General features: G+C 40.9%; 1 protein-coding gene across 1 annotated transcript in view; it reads left to right on the forward strand.

Moving 5' to 3' along the window:
• The window catches only part of LOC127028997 (microtubule-associated serine/threonine-protein kinase 4-like), a 119910-nt gene that overhangs the window by 60346 nt on the left and 36559 nt on the right, over positions 1–23005 (forward strand). The window contains 4 exon segments of the mRNA XM_050914677.1: positions 1992–2093; positions 6888–7020; positions 11856–11923; positions 14374–14459. Coding sequence (XP_050770634.1) covers positions 1992–2093; positions 6888–7020; positions 11856–11923; positions 14374–14459 — 389 coding nt within the window.

Here is a 23005-nt window from a genome sequence, read left to right on the forward strand (position 1 = left end):
TTTGATTCAACCAACATTTTTATAATTCCAAGGTCAAGGTCAAGTGGACCTGAATGCTTTCCTGCTTCATCCTTCTTAAACGTAACGTGTATTGAGTCTTTTGTTCACATATGTATCTGAGTGTACACAAAGGTGCTTTAAATTTTGCTGCTGATTAAAAAAGGCAGGTGTTTTGTTTACCAAAGAGTTCTCTTTGGACTTGGTTGATAGTGTGCAGAACACAAATGCTTGTGTTCAATTAAGGTTCTTCCAAAACCTATTGCAGAGTGCTGGGTGGTATTTGTGCCGTTTTCTTTTTTCCTTCTTTAAACTTCACAGATTAATTCTTCTCAAATATTTGGTTGCTTTTTGTTTTGAAATTATAGTGTTTATATTGAGAGTGATATGTAGCTTCATATTTTCATAGGTTTTTTAAAATGGCAAAAATATAAGAGAGAGAGATTGTCATGGTTTAACCCTAGCCGGCAACTAAGCACCACACAGCTGCTCGCTCACTCCCCCCACAATGGGATGGGAGAGAGAATCGGAAGAGTAAAAGTGAGAAAACTCATGGGTTGAGACAAAGACAGTTTAATAGGAAAAGCAAAAGCCATGCACGCAAGCAAAGCAAAACAAGGAATTCATTCACTGCTTCCCATCGGCAGGCAGGTGTTCAGCCATCTCCAGGAAAGCAGGGCTCCATCACGCATAACGGTTACTTGGGAAGACAAATGCCATCACTCCGAACATCCCCCCCTTCCTTCTTCTTCCCCCAGCTTTATATGCTGAGCATGACTTCATATGGTATGGAATATCCCTTTGGTCAGTTGGGGTCAGCTGTCCCAGCTGTGTCCCCTCCCAACTTCTTGTGCACCCCCAGCCTACTCGCTGGTGGGGTGGGGTGAGAAGCAGAAAAGGCCTTGACTCTGTGTAAGCACTGCTCAGCAATAACTAAAACATCCCTGTGTTATCAACACTGTTTTCAGCACAAGTCCAAAACATAGCCCCATACTAGCTACTATGGAGAAAATTAACTCTATCCCAGCCAAAACCAACACAGATATATATTATATGAAAAGTACTTATTTGTCCATATTAATCACTTTTAAAATGTTAGTTTCTTAGTTTTCTTTCAGTTATCTTTGTGGTTTTGAATAATCAAGAGATGAGGAAAAATTTAAGTCTACAGTTTCTACTATTCAGAACAAAGAAATGCTTTGATATTTGAGTGAAGGGCTATTGGTATATATTAATCAGGAGGAGAATGATATGGTGTCTTTGCATTCATTATCACCCTTACATTATACCGTTTGTTCTTAGAGGAGAAAGTTTGAAAGAAATTTGAAATGCAGCTCAGACCACTGTGCAAATCTTTTCAAACCTTCCAGAAGTATTTTTTCTGTATGTATTTTTTTATAGCATTTTCCTCCCTTTGTTGTCATCTTTGTAGAACTCAATTTTTTCGTTGTCTTCCTTTCTACATGTACCTGTATATGGCCTCTTTCTGCAAGTATGGTCTCCTATATATATAGGTCATTGTCATTTTAGTATGACATGTGGCCATAGGAAATCAGTATCAATTTGGCATGGATGTTGCTTATGTTTATTAATATTACTTAGATCAGTTTTCATTTCTTCCTAAAATTATTAACAAATTGAGAGACAACTGTATATGTAGACAGATGTATGTTGTATTGAAATGGAGTCACTTTTGCAAAACTGATGGTAATAATACTATGTAAGTTAAAAAAAAAAAGTAGGTATTATGTCCATTGTAGGCACTTTTACTTTGTTTTTACAGTGTTAGAATTGTACAAATGGGATTACTTCACTTTGAAATTATAATGTTGCTCAAATCCTTGTTATTTCTGCTGGCATCTTGAAAATGATGTGCTGTTTGTCTCAAGTACATGCTTCAAAACCTGCAAAAGTGTCCCAGATATCATATATACTTTCCTGAGTTGTGCATCGAATGCGGTTTGTTTTATTATCCCTTTATTTTTATCTTTTAGGCTCAAGAGCGATCAGAGAGCAGAGAACTGGCATTTATTAAGCAACTAGTCCAAAAAATCCTAATAGTTATTGCTCGTCCTGCTCGCTTACTGGAATGCCTGGTAAGGTCATGCTTACTTTAAGTAGTTTTTTTCACTTGTTAGTGTAGGAAAATTTCTGGGTTAGCATTCAAAGCCCTTTACAATTGTTTTTTGAAACGTCAAACAACTGGGCAGGGCTTCATTGTTGGTGGGATCGTTTTTGCTTTTATTTTAGGAACATGGGACTGGCAGGGAACCTCCTGCAGTTGTGTTTGGTTCCCTGCTGTTGCAAATACTATGTTATAGGATTCCTTTCATCAATTGAGGAAGCTCCAGTTTGAAACCAGTTGGGTTTTTCTGTTGTTTTGTTAGACTTTGCTATTCTCTTGAGAAGACTGTTCCAGAATCATAATTGCTTGGTGGTTTTCCCATTGTTGTTGTTGTTCTTCTTACAAGTTTCATAATTTTGTTTCACTCAACAGCTACCAGGGCTATAAGCAGCTTGCAGTCAGCTCTGTGGTACCTGATCTGGGGGGGAACAGCAGTAGGGAGGTTAGCGTATCTGGATATACAGATAGTCCGAGTTATACTGGGGGACAGAAGAAACAGAAGAGTTAACTTATTTATGCACGAGCATAGCACTGATGTTACCAGACTGGGCTAGCTTGTGGGAGGCCATGTGGGCGTGTTTCTGCTTTGCCTGCCCATGCTGTGGGAGCTGGGGTGGCTCAGGTGCAGGAAGTCGCTCCTACACACAGAGCCAATGTGTTTCAGTTGTTCAGTGGAACTAATAAACCCTCGCAGAACACAGTGTACTCAGGAGGACAGCATAGACACACAAATACCATGTAAGAGCTAGCCTGAGTCCAACAGGCCTGGCAGGCAGCCCGAGCTGACTTTGTTGAGTCACTGTGCTTGCCAATACCAGGATCACAGTGTTGACGTTGCACATAGCTATTTCAGCCTGGCAAGGCTTATGTGGGAGCTGCTAACCTGCTGCTAGACTCAAGTTATGCCTGAAAGTGTGTCGTGGTTTAACCCCAGCCGGCAACTAAGCACCACACAGCCACTCGCTCACTGCCCCACCCAGTGGGATGGGGGAGAGAATCAGAAGAGTAAAAGTGAGAAAACTCATGGGTTGAGATAAAGACAGTTTAATAGGTAAAGCAAAAGCTGCGCACACAAGCAAAGCAAAATAAGGAGTTCATTCACTACTTCCCATCGGCAGGCAGGTGTTCAGCCATCTCCAGGAAAGCAGGGCTCCATCACGCATAATAGTTACTTGAGAAGACAAATGCCATCACTCCGAACATCCCCCCCTTCCTTCTTCTTCCCCCAACTTTATATGCTGAGCGTGACGTCATATGGTATGGAATATCCCTTTGGTCAGTTGGGGTCAGCTGTCCTGGCTGTGTCCCCTCCCAACTTTTTGTGCACCCCCAGCCTACTCACTGGTGGGGTGGGGTGAGAAGCAGAAAAGGCCTTGACTCTGTGTAAGCACTGCTCAGCAATAACTAAAACATCCCTGTGTTATCAACACTGTTTTCAGCACAAGTCCAAAACATAGCCCCATACTAGCTACTATGGAGAAAATTAACTCTATCCCAGCCAAAACCAGCACAGTGTCATAACTGCATTTGCATGGCACTGAATCTGAGCTAATAAGTCTTTCCAACCTGATTTTGGCTCTGTGCTGTGTCTCTTCATATGTGGCACAGTTAATCCACAGCCTGGATTGTTCAGCCATGGGCTGTTTTGTTTTGGAAACACCATGTCTCTGTTCCCAGCTGCAATTTGTTCATGACTTGCAGTTCAGACGGAATTTAAAATAAGGTATGTGTCTGGATCAGCATGAAAGAGATGTTTTAAAAAAAAAGTCAAGCTTTAGATAAGAGGACACCTTAGCATGTCCTGCCTCTGCCATTGTGGTGGGTTGACCCTGGCTGGATGCTAGGTGCCCACCAAAGCCGCTCTATCACTCCCCCTTCTCAGCTGGACAGGAGAGAGAAAATATAACGAAAGGCTCATGGGTTGAGATAAGGACAAGGAGATCACTCACCAATTACCCTCACAGGCAAAACAGACTCAACTTGGGGAAATTAGTTTAATTTATTACCAATCAAATCAGAGTAGGATAATGAGAAATAGAACCAAATCTTAAAATACCTTCCCCCCACCCCTCCCTTCTTCCTAGGCTTAACTTTACTCCCAAATTCTCTACCTCCTCCCCCGCCAGCGGCACAGGGGGATGGGGAATGGGGGTTGCGGTCAGTTCATCACACGTTATTTTTGCCACTCCTTCCTCCTCAGGGGGAGGACTCCTCACACTCTTCCCCTGCTCCAGCGTGGGGTCTCTCCCATGGGAGACAGTCCTCCACGAATTTGTCCAATGTGAGTCCTTCCCACAGGCTGCAGTTCTTCACGAACTGCTCCAGTGTGGGTCCTTTCCATGGGGTGCAGTCCTTCAGGAATGGACTGCTCCAGCGTGGGTCCCCCACAGGGTCACAAGTCCTGCCAGCAAACCTGCTCCAGTGTGGGCTTCTCTCTCTCCATGGGGTCCCAGGTCCTGCCAGGAGTCTGCTCCAGCACAGGCTTCCCACAGGGTCACAGCCTCCTTCCAGTGCATCTTAGTGTTCTGGTGCTTAGTTGCTTCCAGCTGTTTAGCTTTTCAGAGCAGCAATTGCAGAGAAAGCCAGCGCAGCTGCCTTGGAGTGTTCTTATTTCAGATGGGATCTTTAAGAGATTTAAGCTGGGATATAACAACTCTGCACAGTATGTTTCTTCAGAGGCAGGTAACTTGAACAAATTTAGGCAGACTGTCACAAAAGAACACATTTCTCATGCAAGGAAGTGTTAAGTCTGCCCCATAAAGGTCACTGGAATCATTTAATCTTACAGAAACAATATTATTGTTGTTTTTCCATAGCTTCCCTCTGGAAACTTTTGAATAATATTGGCTGATATTTTAGAACGTTTGTCTGAAATAGATACTAGGTATGGAAAACTTCAGCCTCTGTAAGAAACTTTGTAGCATTATAGGAAATAAATCCAGCACTTTTGTCATGAGAAGTTTCAGATACCATACAGTAATGCTGTCAGTTTCCTGATGGTGATCTTAGCTCAGGTGTTCATGGTATGTGAATTCCTATTTGTATTCACTTGTTAGTCATATGAATAAAGCTTTTGCAGTTTCATATGTGCCAAGAGCTACTGCCAAATATTGAAAGATTTTCTCCATTTGCACATGGAAAATGAAACACAAAGTTGGAAAATAAATTCCTTGCTTCTAATTATTTGCATGTGTGAGCGTATATGCATATGTGTATATATATACACACATATTCATATGATTAAAAGTATCTGTTTTGAAATTACCTTGACTTTACTAGCAAGTGGAGGAGAAGCTGTATATCTGCCACTGCTGCAGGTAAGATGATGACATTTTCATGATGAAGGCAGATAGGAAGTCTTGGCACACATCATCACGTTGTTGTGTTCTTCAGTGCCAAGGAGTAACATATAAGAGATACAGCTAGGAACAGCATGTCAGATGAGGAGAGTAAGGCTAAAACAGCATGTAATGCTCAATTCAGATTTTTAGGCAGTTTAGCAGCATCCTGAGACTTTGAGCTAAATAAAAGAGTTTGGGCAGTTCATGGGTTTGTGGTAAATCCATTGGAGTAGGCTGGAGATGATGAAAATTGTTTCATGATGTTGAGTTCCCAAGTCCTGGGTAGCCTGAGGAGCTAGGACAGGCACCTTGTGACCCAGCAGGCAGACTAAAGCCCCGGGGAATTATGGCAGGCCAAGAAATGACCTGCGGGAAAGCTAACCAGCTCAGCAGCCTGCCTGGATTCTGCGGAAATTTTTGACAGAACTGACTTGCTCCAGCAAAAAGTCTGTTTTGTTGCATCAATGTTTCATGACTCTTACTGGCTCTCCCTCTATTAAGCATTGCACCTGTTGTGATCTATGGTTGGCAAGAACATCTTGAAGAATGTAATGGCTGTGAGAGATGTTTTGGTATGAATTCATACCAGAAGATAGAGAAAGTCTGTTAAAAAAAAAAAAAACCAAAAAACCCAAAAAAACCCCCAACAAACCTTTTAATCTTTATTGTTCCTTTCAATGCTTTCCTATTTTTATCATCTATTAAGGTAGTAAAATAAACTTATTTCCAAGGGATTTAAAGGATAGGCGGGGTTTTGAGGTGTGGGGTTTTTTTTGTTTTGTTTTGTTTGGGTTTTTTTACCTCTTTGAGGCTTGCCTTTTAGGCATAGTATAAATGATAGTAGTAATATAGTTGGTTCCCAAAGGAGGATGTTTCATTTCTAGATTTGGAACAATTGGATCAATGAAGTTCAAATGTTGTTTTCAGCAACTTACGATTTTGTCTTCGTTCTAAAGTTAGTGATTTATTTAATTTTATTTTCCATAAAACATAGTACATATATATTGATTAAAAATACTTCGAAATTTCATTTAGAAGTAAAAGCAGAGAGCAATATATTTACATAGTTTCTTTATTTCAGTAGTGAATTTTTATATGCAAGCGGCTGCAGAGAGATGAAGTCTTCTGTATGGTTATAAGTCATTTCACTCTGAGTATTATGGGAAGTTTTGAGGGCAAAGAACTTACTATTCTTATAAAGTAGTGCTCTGAAATAATGGTATGAAATTTCATTGCTTACATCATGTTACATTGTATAGGAATCGTAAGAGAATAATAGGCTACTAGTAGTATAATAATGAGGTATCATTTTTAATAAGGGAAATGTCAAATATTTGCAATAGAAGAAGCAAAGGAAGCTTTTATGTTAGGTTTTAAGACTTCAGTTTCTGCAGGGAGAATGATGGTGATTATTTGTCTTCTAGGAATTTGATCCCGAAGAGTTTTACTATCTTTTGGAAGCAGCTGAAGGCCATGCTAAAGAGGGGCAAGGCATTAAAACAGACATCCCTCGATATATTATTAGCCAGCTGGGCTTAAATAAAGATCCTCTGGAAGGTAAGTACATCTCCTGGTCAAGCTATAGACTCCTAATTGCTTCCTTCTCAATGTATTTAGTCATTGTGATAATCTATGTGTACCTCAAAAGAGTCAAAGTAAAGATGGTAGCAGAACAAGCATTCACTAACCCTCATGGTTCTCTCACAAGCTCAAAGGCATTAAAAAGGCTATGTGAGATTTTCTGTTGTGAATATCACTTACAAATACACTGTGTCAATGATACTCATCATCATCATCTTCCAGCCTGGCAATGTAACTTTCTTAGTTCAGCTCTAGCTTGAAATTTACTGGTATAATTTGATGGCAGCTGAGCTGTTATTTGCCTTTCAGTACCCCCAGGCCCCCACATTTTAGAATCCCTGAGAAGAATGTCTCTCATTCCTATTAAAACTGCAAAGATTTATTTTCCTGGGTAATTTATATGTCCATGTTGAGGACTTCTGTAGGGGGAACTCAGGTTCCCACGGAGGTATTGTCATTGCACAATTTTTGGTTGCCTGATTCTTGTTTTAAGGACAGTATTGGGAAAACTAAAGTTACTTCTGTTTCCTAACCAGACCATCTTCTCTTCCATCCTGAGACCAGGTTCTATCACTGGTGACATATGGAAATTGGTTCATTGTGTTCAGTGCTAGTCCTGCAATTTGGAAGTCCAGCAGAAATGTCATCATGAAAAATGGGTCTAGCTAGTGCCATTTAGCTTGTCTTCTGTGTTTTGACCCAGGACAAGGGGGATCTCTAGGAGAGGACTTGATAACACAAAATAATAGCAAAAACCTATGATAAGCTTTTTTTTAATCAGTTCTCATGATGCAAGATCACATTTCCTTAAATCAAAGGAGGAGCATATTGTAAGTGTGTTAAAAGAAAATGCTTTTTTGTTCAACTTAAGCAGCTTGTGTTCAGCACTGCCAGATGTTGTCAGGAATTTGGTTAGATCTAATTCAATTAGATTGGATATTGTTATAGATGATATTCATGTTATGTTAACAGATTTAAAGGAAGTCAAGCCTATTATTAGTCCTCTTCCTATCTTCACAGAAGATCTTCCTCATACAAATTTAGTATTATTTTTATCTGAGATATAGATTAAAGCAGCCTCAGCACTTTTTGCTTGGATTTGGAGTGCAGCAAGGATGCAGGGCAAATTGGGAAAATACACATAAATATTGTTTTCCATGTGATACTGGGAAAGATCAAGTAGCTTAAAATTCTCTGCAAGATAGACGTGTCTGCTGGATTTGGAGAACTGTTGGTCTGGCCTAGACTGACAATTCATAAATTCTTCACTGATCAAGTATGCAAGATTTAATTTGGAGTGTGGGTTGAGGTTGTATTATTGACCCTGGTTCTGCCACTTGAACCTTATCTTACCGATTGACTCTTTCTGGCCACTTGGATAAAAGTGTTCCTCAGCATGAGTCAAGAAACCTAAGTTTAGTAATGTTTTTGAATGTTTTTAAACAGTTTATTGTGAGAGAGGTCTAGAGACAAATGCTACATACAAATAAGGAATACTATTTTCTCAGACTGAATATTTATTTTATGTGAGTGTACTTCATCTAGAACACATCTTATAATTGCATTTCATAAATTAAATATTGCTGAATATAACTTGAACTTTGAAACATTCCAGGATAATTTGAATGTTTGTTTTGTGAGGGGGAAAATGGGCTATGTGGTTTGTTAGTAAATACTGAGGGGTGTATGATGTGTGGATTATTGACCTTTGGTTCAATTGGAGATTTGGGTGATTAAATTATTTTGTGTATCATTTTAAAGGTTAATGTGTATGTAGATTTGTGATCAAATAATTCAGGCCATCTGATTCATATTAATGTTTTCCTGCCTCTCCACAAAATCATATTTATAAGCAGTATAAATCACTGTGCAATGACTTCTTAAATGATCTGATTTTGGTTTTAAATTGGTGCCTCTATATAAAAGTACATTTCCTAAGCAAAAATAAAAGAATGTCACTATGGGTTTATGCTCTTGAATTAATCATTTAGAAAGGGGAATTATTTGGAAACACTGTATTCACTGGTATAAAAAAATATTACATGAAGATCATCCTCCTGAGAGAGCTTTTAAATTCCTTGTATGCAAAAATGGAAAATATTTAAATAGCAGAAGAACCAAATCTTTCAAAACAAACAAAACCCACCTCAGTAACTCCACTTATCCTAAAAAATGGAATTGTATTTCCAAATAAGCTGTTAAATTCTGTCTGCAATGTCCATAAATGTTCATGCAAGGGATTTGACTTCCTCTGCAGAGAAAAGCAACCTACTTCTTTAGACCCTTCTCTACTTACCTCCTTTGTTTGCTGCCATAGCTGTAGTATCCTTTCTTTGAGTGAAATGATGCATGCATTACTTGGAGATAACAGCAGATGAATTTATACTATACTGAAAGCAATACCACAACAGATTCATCACTTATCAGAGACTGGTGGCTGCATTTCTAAAGAGTTCCCCAGGGAGAAATTTTTCCCCATGGTTTTTAAATTACCATCTTTACCTTTTTGAATCATGAGTCTTCAGAAATGGTTTAAATCAAGAAAAAGGTAAGATGTTTAATGGTATTTAGATGAGTTTTAAAAATCTCTTCAGGCATTGCAAAATGGTTCCATAGCTCCGTGTTTGAAAGCTGACTCTTGGTTCCATTCCATTACTGCCTACTGTTTGCAAATAATATGTATTTCTCAGATAATGGTTATTTTGCAAAAGTTCTGTTTAAAAATGGCTCATTTTAATTTGCTATTTATGTAAATAATTTCAGTTGAGAAGGCTGTCAAAGTTTATTATTCTAGTTTGCTTGGTTCTCACCCATACAATAAAGGTTTCATCAACACTTCTATTATGAAAACCCCACGTTCACAAAACTGTGACTTTTGCCAGGGAAATCCACTCCAGTTTGGAATTTGGCCTGTATCATTTTAGCTTAGGCTCTCTTTTTTTTTTAGGTTTGTTTATTCTCATTGGAGACTTTTTTCACTGTTTATTGACTTCATATTCAGAATTTTTTTGAATGTTTTTAGCTTCTGTAACGCTTTAAAGATATGTTTGGGTTTTTTAAGTGACATTTTCGTTACTTCTGATTCTTACACTTTACAAACGTTGTGTTTTGTATAGTGATTACATATGAGAGTTACTCTTTAAATCTTTAGCTGTTCCAACAGAAAAATTATCTGTGTGATTAATTTGCTCTTAATGATTACAGTGTTGTGCAGAATTTCACTTGTAATAGTCACTCATTACTATATAGAAAAATCCAGTTTAGATATTATATTTGAATATTTAATTATTTTTCATATTCATAAATTCAGTTAACAGTACTGACGATAAAAATGCACCTCACAAATTTCAGGCGGTCTTATCTCTGATCCCCAGCACATAATTATGATAAAATGTGCATCTTTGGCTATGCAGAGTATGTAATTAACTATGTATATGATTAAAGTAACACTAAACTTCCCAGAGTCTTTTAGCTACCAGCTGTACCGTTTAGCTTTTATTACCCAGACGAATTCTTAGTTACTGGGCCCCTGGAGAACAGGATAGGCTTAGGAGCTCTGCAGCTGTCGTGGTTTAACCCCAGCCAGCAGCCAAGCACCATGCAGCCACTCCCTCATTCCCCCCCCCCCCCCGCTCCCAGTGGGATGGGGAGGAGAATCGGGGAAAAAAGGTAAAACTCGTGGGTTGAGATAAGAACAGTTTAATAACTAAAGTAAAATATAATACCAACAACAATAATAATAATGAAATATAATAATAATAATAGTAATGAAAAGGAATATAACAAAAAAAAGGAGGGGGGGGGAAAGACAAAAAAGGAAAAAAAAACAGTGATGCACAATGCAATTGCTCACCACCTGCTGACCAATGCCAGAGCAGTGATCCACCCCTCCTGGCCAACTCCCCCCAGTTTATATACTGGGCATGATGTTCCATGGTATGGAATACCCCTTTGGCTAGTTCAGGTCAGCTGCTCCAGCTATGCTCCCTCCCAGCTTCTTGCACACCTGCTTGCTGGCAGAGCATGGGAGACTGAAAAGTCCTTGGCTTAAGATAAGCGCTACTTAGCAACAACTAAAACCTCAGAGTGTTATCAACATCATTCTCACACTAAATCCAAAACCCAGCACTATACCAGCTACTAAGAAGAAAATTAACTCTATCCCAGCTGAAACCAGGACAGCAGCATAGGTTGACCCTGGCAGGGGCAACCAGGTCAAGTTGTAGACCCCCAAAATCTTAGCGATTCCCAGAGAAGTCGTCTGTATTAGTGACTCCATAAATGATAAGCTTCTAGGAAGGAAATGGCTTTTAGCTGATTCTGTTAGGCATATCAGCATTTCTGTGTGTAAGATACAAACAATTTGGAGTCCATATCTGTCTAAACTAGAAGCTTTTTGCTCTAACTGTGAAGGAGCCCAACAAGGATGGGGCCTACTATTAACCCCTCAGGGCCTAAGATCTTCAGGAGTCTTATTAAATTAGTGCTGCCTTTCCCTTAATGCTCAGATCACACATGGATCTCAGAATTCCCACGTCTCAGCAGTCATAACAATATTGCTCTTCATTGCTTCATGGCTGTTTGAATTCAGTGGAAGATTACATAGGCATTGAATAGCAGGTCTTAATTTTCCAGGTGGGATTTTTTTATATATGCTTGGAGATGCCTTAAAAGTTATTAGACAAGTACTACAGATGGGACAGCATGTTTATTAACTCTTCCATAAAAGTGTCACCTCTCAGGTTTTCTGTACTTCATTTAGTTTTGTACTTACTGTAGTTTAAAATGAAATTTCTAATCTTTGTTTCTAGAAATAGCTCAGCTAGCTAACTGTGACAATGGGACAGCAGAAACTCTGGAAATGGATGAATCAATAAGTGTAAGTTTTCCTGTTATGTTGCTGCTTTTGCTGAATCTGAACAAGGAAAAATAAATGTGTTGGGTGTCCCCTGTCCGTTGTTGTCCGTCCATCCCTCCCCCCCGCCTTGTATTTTCTCCCGATATGTGTAAACGGATTGAATAGAACAGTGGTTAATCCTCAGAGTAACACCATGGAGCTTAGCAGACAGAAGGCTTGCAAAAAATATTAGAACAAAACTTTCTATTTTCCTAGATGTTGCAGTATCTTTAGCTTCCATGAAGTTACAGTGTTCACCATGTGGAGGATGTTTTACCACAAATTCCACCACTGCCTCCTTTATTTCTGTTTAATTAATGTATTTATTTTCCTTTTAGAAGGACATTTAAACCCTTTCATAAAAAATAAAGTATTTTAAACAGATCTTAAGACAGTCCATTTACAGAGGCAGCTAATGATCAAATTAAGAGTCTGAACAGATCCAGCGAAGAGACGAGGAAGAAATGAGCAAGTTAGCAAATAGCCTGGATTCAGAAAGTTAGTTTGCAATCTGGAAGACTGTGCATTGTTCTTCTTAATCTGTGTTAGAAAATATTTGACTACAGTAATGGGTATCATACAGTAATATTTTGTCAGATGCTTGTTCAGGTTGGCAAAAGAAAAATGACTTGGAGGAGTTGATTGGGCTGAATATTGTGGGCTTAAATGCTCTCAATTTAAATTCTTATTTTTAAAAGTTGATTCTTATACCTTGGATTTCAGTCAGCAGAGTAAATGCAGTTCTAACAATTTAGTGTCAATTTTCAGTGCAAGTGGATAGAAAAAGCAAGTGCAATTTTGGGGGATGCGCAGGTAATTCAGTGGTGCTTTACAGGCATTTACAAATGTTAGTAGAGTTTAAAATACAGGCATGGAGTATCTGTTAAACTAGTTCTGATATGCTACAAAAAAAGACATAATCCTCTAGTAAATGTCATATTATCTTGAGATAATTTCTGATTTTCTGGAAAAATGCCACCTATAAAGGCTTCCAGAGTTGTAACATGAAGGGTGTTTCTTACTCTGCTGCTTTCGTTCATCTGCATTTAAAATACCGTATTAGACCTGAGTGTTATTTAGTGGAAAGATACTGACAAATTGGAGAAAAGTCAGAAAGAATAACTAAAAGGCTTAAGGGAAGTGCTGAAGTGCTTAAGAGAATCTAAGGTACAAACTGGCTTAGCAGTAGCTTAAGAAATTGTAATTGTAAAGTTATTTGTGTTGTGCAAATGTTGAAGAAATAAAGGAAGGATAATGCAGTGTAATAAAGGAACATAACTGGGGGAGGTGATGAAATGAGTAAAGAAAAATATAGGATGAATATTTGGAAACATTTTCTCAAAAGTGTAGTTGTGGAATAAATACACATGGGAAGTGGCAGGAAGCATAACTTAAAAGTAAAGCAAAGGACCATTCAAAATCATCATAAATATGCAATTAGGAAGAATCCTGTACTGGCAGGCAAGTGGGCTAAGCAATTTAATAAATCTCTCTCTGCTCCTGTGTAATTCATTCTATTGACATATTCACTAATCTTCTTGCACTGAATTATTTCTTTAGCAAGCATTTCATTGAAAATGTTCCAACCAGGTCTACTTTCAACCTTAAGTATTACCAAACTGCCTAGAAAGGGATCACAGAACTTTTTGGAGATTTGGAAAACATCTTGAAAAGGATCTTGTGGGTTTGGAATACTGAATTTGGAAGTCCCGTCCCCTCATCAATCATCCCCCCCTCCCTGCCCCCCAATTCTAATTCGCACTTAGATCTTCAAGATTAATTAAAAATTAAAGCTAGAAAAATGTTGTACAGTACTCAGGACAACTTCATTTTGAAAATATTCTGGCATACAAGTAGGTGAAAGTGACCTCTGTAATGGTAGAATTATTGTATTTTTATCTTCCATATTTTTCTCTTTCATTTTGTGTCTCTTTTCACAGCCCATCCTAAGTTATATCACAGTCTACCCTAACATTAGTTATAAATGTACAGAATTTTATTTGAATGAACGAGAGCTCATCTACATTTTACTACCAGGCTGTACTGCCAGAGTCAGATTTACTAAAATGGGAAAGCAATGGCCAATGAGTGCCTGGTGGGATTCACAGAAGTGCGTAACTCTAGATAGGAATTGCCAGTAACTCCTTTACCAGAAGCCTTTGTGCCTGTCTGCTGTAACCCTAGCATGTAGATGAGTGGACAGATAGCTATGGTGTAACAGATACCTTTTTGATGAAAAAGCAGCTTTGCTTCAGGAACCCCTTTGGTCCCTCGCTGTGCTAGCTGTGTAGCTAACTGGCCAGAGCTTTTAGCTGGTTCATCAGGGTGTGACAGCCTGGTGATAGTTGGGGTTTTTTGTTTGTTTTTTATTTTTCCCTGATTTTGAAAAAAGTACTGTATTAATTTGTTCTTTCTCCTCTTTTACTTTGAAGAGCTCCAATACCTCACTGAAGCTGCAGAGGAAACCTCGGGAAAGTGATTTTGAAACAATTAAACTGATTAGTAATGGAGCTTATGGGTGAGTAATCCATGAGTGCAACAGCTCTTTTGCATTTTATTTTTGCGTAACTTCCCATTATTTCTTATTGCAGGGATGTTTATGTGAGGGAGTTTGTTTGCACTGCTGCTTTTTTAATTCTGCTTTCCTGTTTTGTTGCTAAGACTTGAAGTTCACAAGAAAAACTTTTTGGAAAGCCTGCTAGCCAATAATGAATTACTGTGTACTGCATTAAATTAAAATACTAAATATTACATCACAAAGATTTTTCAGAAGGTATCATGTAATGCCAAAGATGAAATCTGAATAAATCAAAAGGCAGATTTAAAGCCACCTTTATAATACTGGAAGCAGTCTATGTTTATGGAAATGTGAAACAGAATAAAACTGCATCTGTAGGGAGACAGATTGTTAAAAATGAGTGCTTACTTGACCTAAAAATATTGGTGAAGTGGAAACAAATTTCCTTAAGTAGGACTGCACTGTTTTGTTGCTTCTCCGTGGACACTCTTCTATCCTCAAATTTTACCCAGTTATCTTTTAAGGAATTGTTGTTACTTGGCTAGTTTCCGAGTACTTGGAAAGTGCACAACTTACTGCCCAGTGGTATGTGAGTCATCTGGAGATATCCTGGAAGACCAAGAGAAAATTATGTTAGCCCAGGCCTTAAGTGAACACTAAATGTTTTCTGGAAGTACTGAGCAGGGATTGTGTCTACCAGCAGACAGAAGTCTGTCTTCAGTCTCCTTTTCTGATCATATACTATCTATTAGACCCTTGATTGGCTCCTTATCTGTGCTGAAATGTATCAAGACAGGAACTGTTGATCTAACCTGCAGGACCAGGAGAGATGTATTGGTTCAAAAAAGAGGGGTTTGCATCTTGAGGTGAGGAGCCCATCACCAAATGAGGCTGTGTCACAGCACAGCAGTGAAGGAGAGGGCTGTGCTGCTCTCCAGCACAGACCCCATTAGACTGACTCAACTCTGCACTACCTCTGCTTGAGGTAGGAAGCAGCTGCAACCTGATAGGACTGAGCACTCTTTGAAGAGACCCTGGACGTGGAAGAGAAAGCACCTACAATCTACCCACTGGAGTTTTGCATGCCATTTTAATGGCCTGAGAATGACGGGCACAATAATGCCTCTCTCTGATCAGATTTAGTTAAAGGTAACCCTGAGCTCTTGATGGAACAGGAGGCGTTTAGTACTGCCTAGTATTGTTGGTCATGATAGCTTGTGTAGAGGCTATTACTTATGTCCAGACCTGCTTACATAGCTCAGCAAAAAGCCTGAAGGAAATAGCATAATTTGCATTAAAGTCATGTAAATATCCAAATACAAATTCTCACTATTCAACCTCTCCACAATTCTTTTTTTCAGAGTTTCTCTCTAGGCAAACTCATTATTTACCGTATGCCAGTTTCTCCCAGTTACCCCAGGACTTGAAAAGCCTTTCTTCCAGCAGTTAGCAGTAGCTGCTGCTCCCCTCCCTGGCTGCATCCCTTTCTCCTTCCCTTGGCAGATGCTTAGTCCCTTCCCTTCCCCCTTTCATCTCCTACCCAGTTTCCTCTGTCTTACTGGAGGAGGATAAGAACTGTGTGGGGTGGGTCCCTGTTGGAGAAAAGGATGTATGAGTCACTGAACCTGCCCAGCTTCCCAGCAGTTTCAGGATGCTGGGGGATGGGGAAAGGAGGGAGCGGCTGCAGAAGGGCATGCTGCAACCAGCAGCGCGAGGCCGGCCACCAGAAGTCAGAGGTTCTGTAGGCCTGTGGCTCTTGCTACATAGGTGTTACAGTCAGAAGGAGCTTTGATGAGCCATTAAGAAATATAGACTGGAGACAACTATCCATTTGAAACAAGAGACAAGTAAGGATCCGAAAAGCTGGAAAAGAAAGGATGAAAAGCCAAGGCTTTCTATGGCATGTATGATGTAGGCATGTAGGATTTTTTTCTCAAAACTTACGGTCAAGTTTAAACGGGAACACATCACGATTACCTAAATACTTTTTAACTCATCTACAAAATAGAGTACAATTAAGCAATAATACCTGTTCCATCTGTGAATAAAAAGCAATAAACTGCCCCATAGGCATTTATTGCAGTTTATTACAAGTATAAGCAGCTGAAATAAAAGTTATTGTTGTTATGCTACAAGGATTATTTTTTTTTCCTCTTCCATGTTTTTCTAGGCCATTAATTTTTTGAAATAACCTAAACGTGAATTCTGCCTGTGCTTCATTGATTTATTCTCAAAAATACATCAGTGGGCATATTTTGTGCTCTGACTTATTAAAGATTTAGTATGCTATTGTAATATCTTATTTATTTTGAGGATATAATGGAGGGTTTCATTCTGAACAAATTTAAAAAAACTCATACATTCTGATGTCTTTGATTTTGCTATGGTGTTTTTGCCTTCATTAGTGAAATGGAAAGCTTTGCTTGACAGGGTAATTGCTGGTCTTGGCATGCTGTAGCAGAGAGTTGTCAGATACGTTAAACTTGATGAGTTTAAATATAAACTATTGGTTTTGTGAAGATTTGAGTAAATATCTTAGCAGTTCTCTGCTTTTAATTGGTTGAGTAAACTCATTTGTAGTGCAATTAAATGACTATATAGTAGATGAGGCATATCAGGCTTTTGGGAATGGCTAGGAATATACAATAAGTTAAACAAGCTGTGAATCAGTAAACATGTAGGATGCTGGCCAAGTCATTAATGGTTTCACAAGCTGTCTGTCTGTCTTCTTTCAGCCAGCCAAAACTTTTCATACTTCCCAAATGTTAAACTTTTACTGGAATCACAGCAACATTTTTTCCATATTCCAGCTTCCAAGAGGTAGCAGGTAGTAGTAGTCCATCTCTTCAAGTTGGCATCAGCCTGCTTTCCTGAACCAGCCCAATAAAATAAAGATTACATTTGATTTTAGGGAAGCAAGTGATGTTAGTTCAGTTGCTCTTCACTAATGTATAACTGTATCTGCTTAAAGCAAATAATACCACTTTTGCATCTGCCTGGAATGCTTTTACTTCTACAAAGATGATAATGTCAATGTGTACATGACATACTGGCTAATGGTGTCATTTGATAAATTTAATAACTCTCAGAGGCAGCGTTGGCTTGAGCACATGCTGTCCCTAACCTGTGAGTACTCATTCCTGTCCCTTCTTCACCTGGTTGACAGTACTTGCTCGTGTGTAGTTGCATTGGGAATGGGACTAAGAAAGTTACCCAGCTGCAGAATAACACCCCGTCAATCAGGTTAATTCTTCATCAGCTTGGAAACCACCAGTTCAGAAGTGGAAGGGGATGGGGGAGTGCAGCTTTGTAGGTTCACTTAAGTAGCACCACCTCTGGTCAAATAAACTGCATTGCTTCTTTTCTGTTTACCCCTGTGGGGGACTGGTCTATACAGAGTAAGAGGCTTTGATTCCTAGAAGCCCATGGCTTTAAAGAGCGACTTAAAAAGTAGAGTCTGGCAATTTCTGTGCTAGGGATCATATATTCATCATTCATTGAGGACTTACTCAAAATGGTGAACTTTGAACTCATGGACTTTATTGCCCTTGAGTGAGCCTCCCTTTCCAGTACAGCACAGGCCAAGTGCTTTATCTTTCTTCTGTAGCTAATATATGTGTGAGGATCTAATATATGTGTGAGGATCTAGGATTTGCAGCTAATGCAATCCTCTCGGTGGTAGAGAAAGGTTGTTACCATGTTGAAGGTCTCAAATTCTGTCCTTCCTGAATGTACAGCGTGCTACAAACTGTTGAGGAATTCAATTTCTCAAGTGTTTCTTTTGCAAATACAGAACAGTTCTTACTGAGTTTCCCATAGGAAATCTGGACAGCAGTTTCATCATTTTTCACCTGTGTTTACTAGCTGCCATGAAGATAGAAATTGCTACTGTTAGATATGGAGAGGTGGTTTTATTCGCCAAAATCTGTGACGTATTGAAACAACTAGGACTAGTACCAGTTGTGAGAGAAGAACCATGGCCATCATGTTCTCTTCTTCAGATGGCTAGCATCTCATTTGCTGCTAGGCAGACTAGGATAAGTCTGAAATGTTGCTGAGAGGAGGCTGCGCACGTTGTCCCGGGGCTCAGAAGGCACACACTGCACTGGATGCTCATGTTAGGAGTGCTGCAGTGCTTTAGGCAGCATTTCCCCCTGCCCACAAATAAATCTGATCTGGTCATGGGCATCGTCTAGCTAGGAGATGGTGCAGTGCTGCTTGTAAATTCTGATCTTAAATCTGTAAACTTTACCGTATTGCCATAACATGAATTACAGCCTCGCAAATGGCTCCCCTACAATGGAGACGACATCAGACATAATTCCAGGGTAGTACAGAATTTAGCAGTCTCTTCTCAGGAAATTGCTTGTGAAAATGAAGCATCATTCCTGGTTAGCAGCTGTAACTTTTAAACAGCAAGTACAGTACCTGTGTGTCCACAAGGAGTTCAAGGTCCTTTGACAAATTAGAGAATTGGGTCAAAGCAAGCAACACAGCTAGATTACCCTGAAGGTAAAATGGCTCTAAAAGTTACCGAAGAGCTTGTCGTGGTTTAGGCCCAGCCGGCAACTAAGCACCACGTGGCTGCTCGCTCACTCCTCCCCTCCCCCGATGGGATGGGGAGGAGAATGGGAAGAAAAAGGTAAAACCTCATGGGTTGAGATAAGGACAGTTTAATAGAACAACACAAGGAGAAAAGAAGTAATAATAATACTAATAAAAGAATATACGAAGCGAGTGATGCACAATGCAATTGCTCACCACCCGGAACCTGATGCCCAGCCCATTCCCGAGCCGCGATCCCTCCTCACCCCCGGCCAGCTCCCCCAGTTATATACTGAGCATGACATCATATGGTATTGAATATCCCCTTGGCTAGTTTGGGTCAGCTATCCTGGCTGTGTTCCCTCCCAGCTTCTTGTGAAAATTAACTCTATCCTAGCCAAACCCAGAACATTATCCACCCCTTATTCTATACCATCTGCGTCATGCCCAGATCCTACACTTTCCAATTAATCACCACCACTTTTCCTGTCTTTGATATATATATATACACACACACAGAGATATCATTCCCTTAGTCTATGGGCCATCACTCTAACATGTCCATTGAGTTCATTTAATCCATGACTTTGGGGCTCCATCTGCCGTAACAGTCTGTCTGGGCAGGAGGGATGGTGTGTCGTGTTGGATTGTTGCATGCTGCATCCGGAGCGCGCGGCTGGTGTATTTGGCGTGGCCCACGCACACAGTCTGCGGGTTGAAGGTGTCGATCCTGAGGAAGTTGCTGGGGGCCAGTTGCTGAAGCCAGTTCAAGTTCCATCACCGCTGCACTTCACTTGGTTTCATCAAAGTCCATCCTTCATTGATTTGGGTGACTCTTACTGTAATACCATTGATATGGCATATAGCAACTGTAGTAGTGACGACATACAGTGGCAGGGTTATTTAGCAATTAACATCACACAATTAAATCTATTGGCTATTCTCACCCAAAATCAAATCCCCTTGAGGTACACATCAGACTTCCCCATCCTTCCGCATCACCCACCAAGTGCATCCAGGTCCTTGAGCAAGAACAGTCCCATGGATGGGTTTGCCTTTGCCCGAGGCAGGAGTAACCCAGACTGTCTTCCCTAGCATATTTTTTATGTGCACTACAGGGACTTTATCCCCTTCTACAGTAGGTAAAAGTTCTGATTGGGCAGGGCCAGCTCGATTGGCAGATCCTCTGGTGTTGACTAACCAGGTGGCCTTTGCTAGATGTGTATCCCAATGTTTGAAGGTCCCACCACCCATTGCTCTCAATGTAGTCTTTAACAATCCATTGTATCATTCGATTTTCCCAGAGGCTGGTGCATGATAGGGGATGTGATACACCCACTCAATGCCATGCTCTTTGGCCCAGGTGTCTATGAGATTGTTTCAGAAATGACTCCCATTGTCTGACTCAATTCTTTCTGGGGTGCCACGTCGCCATAAGACTTGCTTCTCAAGGCCCAGGAGAGTGTTTCAGGTGGTGGCATGGGGCATGGGATATGTTTCCAGCCATCTGGTGGTTGCTTCCACCATTGTAAGCACATGGCACTTGCCTTGGCGGGTTTGTGGGAGTGTGATATAGTCAATCTGCCAGGCCTCCCCATATTTGTATTTCAGCCATCGTCCCCCATACCAAAGAGGCTTTAACCACTTGGCTTGCTTGATTGCAGCACATGTTTCACATTCATGGGTAACCTGTGCGATAGTGTCCATGGTCAAGTCCGCCCCTCGATCACAAGCCCATCTATATGTTGCATCTCTTCCCTGATGGCCTGAGGTGTCGTGGGCCCACCAAGCCATAAATAATTCACCCTTATGTTGCCAGTCCAGATCCACCTGAGCCACTTCAATCCTAGCAGCCTTGTCTACCTGTTGATTGTTTTGATGTTCTTCAGTGGCCTGACTCTTGGGTACGTGGGCATCTACGTGACATACTTTTACAACCAGCTTCTCCAGCTTACATTGCTGCAACCACCCCCACAGAGCATTTGCCACCATCCATGAGTCAGTATAGAGATAAAGTATTGGTCATTTTCCTCAATCAGCAATGTCTAAAGCCAGCTGGATGGCTTTCACCTCTGCAAACTGACTCGATTCACCTTCTCCTTCTGCAGTGTCTGCAACTTGTCGTATAGGACTCCATACAGCAGCCTTCCACCTTCAATGCTTTCCTACAATGCGACAGGACCCATCAGTGAACAGGGCATATTGCCTCTCATTTTCTGGCAGTTCATTATACAGTGGGGCCTCTTCAGCACCCATCACCTCCTCCTCTGGCGATATTCCAACATCTTTGCCTTCTGGCCAGTCTGTGACCACTTCCAGAATTCCTGGGCGACTGGGGTTTCCTATTCGACTTCGTTGTGTGATCAATGCGACCCACTTACTCCACGTAACATCAGTTGCATGATGTGTAGAGGGGACCTTCCCTTTGAACATCCAGCCCAGCACCGGCAGGCGGGGTGCCAACAGGAGCTGTGTTTCAGTACCAACCACTTCTGAAGCAGCTTGAACTCCTTCATATGCTGACAATATCTCCTTTTCAGTTGGAGTATAGCGGGCCTCAGATCCTCGATATCCCCGACTCCAAAACCCTAGGGGTCGACCTCGGGTCTCCCCAGGTGCTTTCTGCCAGAGGCTCCAGGTAGGGCCATTCTCCCCGGCTGCGGTGTAGAGCACATTTTTAACATCTGGTCCTGCCCAGACTGGCCCAAGGGCTACTGCATGAACTATCTCCCATTTAATCTGTTCAAAGGCTTGTTGTTGCTCAGGGCCCCATTTGAAATCATTCTTCTTCCAGGTCACTTGATAGAGAGGGCTTACAATCAGACTGTAATTTGGAATGTGCATTCTCCAAAAACCCACAACACCTAAGAAAGCTTGCGTTTCCTGTTTACTAGTTGGTGGAGACATAGCTGCTATTTTGTTGATCACATCCATTGGGATGTGATGACGTCCATCTTGCCATTTTATTCCTAAAAACTGAATCTCCTGTGCAGGTCCCTTCACCTTACTCTGTTTTATGGCAAAACCGGCTTTCGGAAGGATTTGGATTATTTTCTTCCCTTGCTCGAAAACTTCTTCTGCTGTGTTGCCCCATACGATGATGTCATCAATGTATTGCAGATGTTCTAGAGCTTCACCCTGTTCCAGTGCATTCTGGATTAGTCCATGGCAAATGGTGGGGCTGTGTTTCCACCCCTGGGGCAGTCGATTCCAGGTGTACTGGACGCCCCTCCAAGTGAAAGCAAACTGTGGCCGGCACTCTGCTGCCAAAGGGATTGAGAAAAATGCATTAGCGATATCAGTTGTGGCATACCACTTGGCTGCTTTTGACTCCAGTTCATATTGAAGTTCTATCATGGCCGGTACGGCAGCACTCAGTGGCAGCGTGACTTCATTCAGGCCACGATAGTCTACTGTTAGTCTCCACTCTCCATTAGACTTTCGCACTGGCGATATGGGGCTGTTAAAGGGTGAGCGAGTCCTGCTGATCACCCCTTGGCTCTCCAGTCGACGAATCAGCATATGGATGGGAATCAGGGAGTCTCGGTTGGTGCAATATTGCCGCTGGAGCACCCTTGTGGTAGGGATTGGCACCTGTTGTTCTTCAACCCTCAGCAACCCCACAACCGAAGGGTCCTCAGAGAGACCGGGCAAGGTGGACAACTGTTCAGTTCCCTCTGTCTCCAAGGCAGCTATACCAAAAGCCCACCGATACCCCTTTGGGTCCTTGAAATACCCTCTCCTGAGATAGTCTATGCCAAGGATGCATGGGGCCTCTGGGCCAGTCACAATGGGGTGTTTTTGCCACTCATTCCCAGTTAGGCTCACTTCAGCCTCCAATACAGTTAGCTGTTGAGATCCCCCTGTCACCCCAGAAATACAAATAGGTTCTACCCCTTTATAGCTTGATGGCATTAGAGTACACTGTGCACCGGTGTCCACTAGGGCTTTATACTCCTGTGGGTCTGATGTGCCAGGCCGTCGGATCCACACAGTCCAAT

This window comes from Gymnogyps californianus, unplaced genomic scaffold (assembly GCF_018139145.2).
Source record: "Gymnogyps californianus isolate 813 unplaced genomic scaffold, ASM1813914v2 HiC_scaffold_58, whole genome shotgun sequence".
Taxonomy (NCBI): domain Eukaryota; kingdom Metazoa; phylum Chordata; class Aves; order Accipitriformes; family Cathartidae; genus Gymnogyps; species Gymnogyps californianus.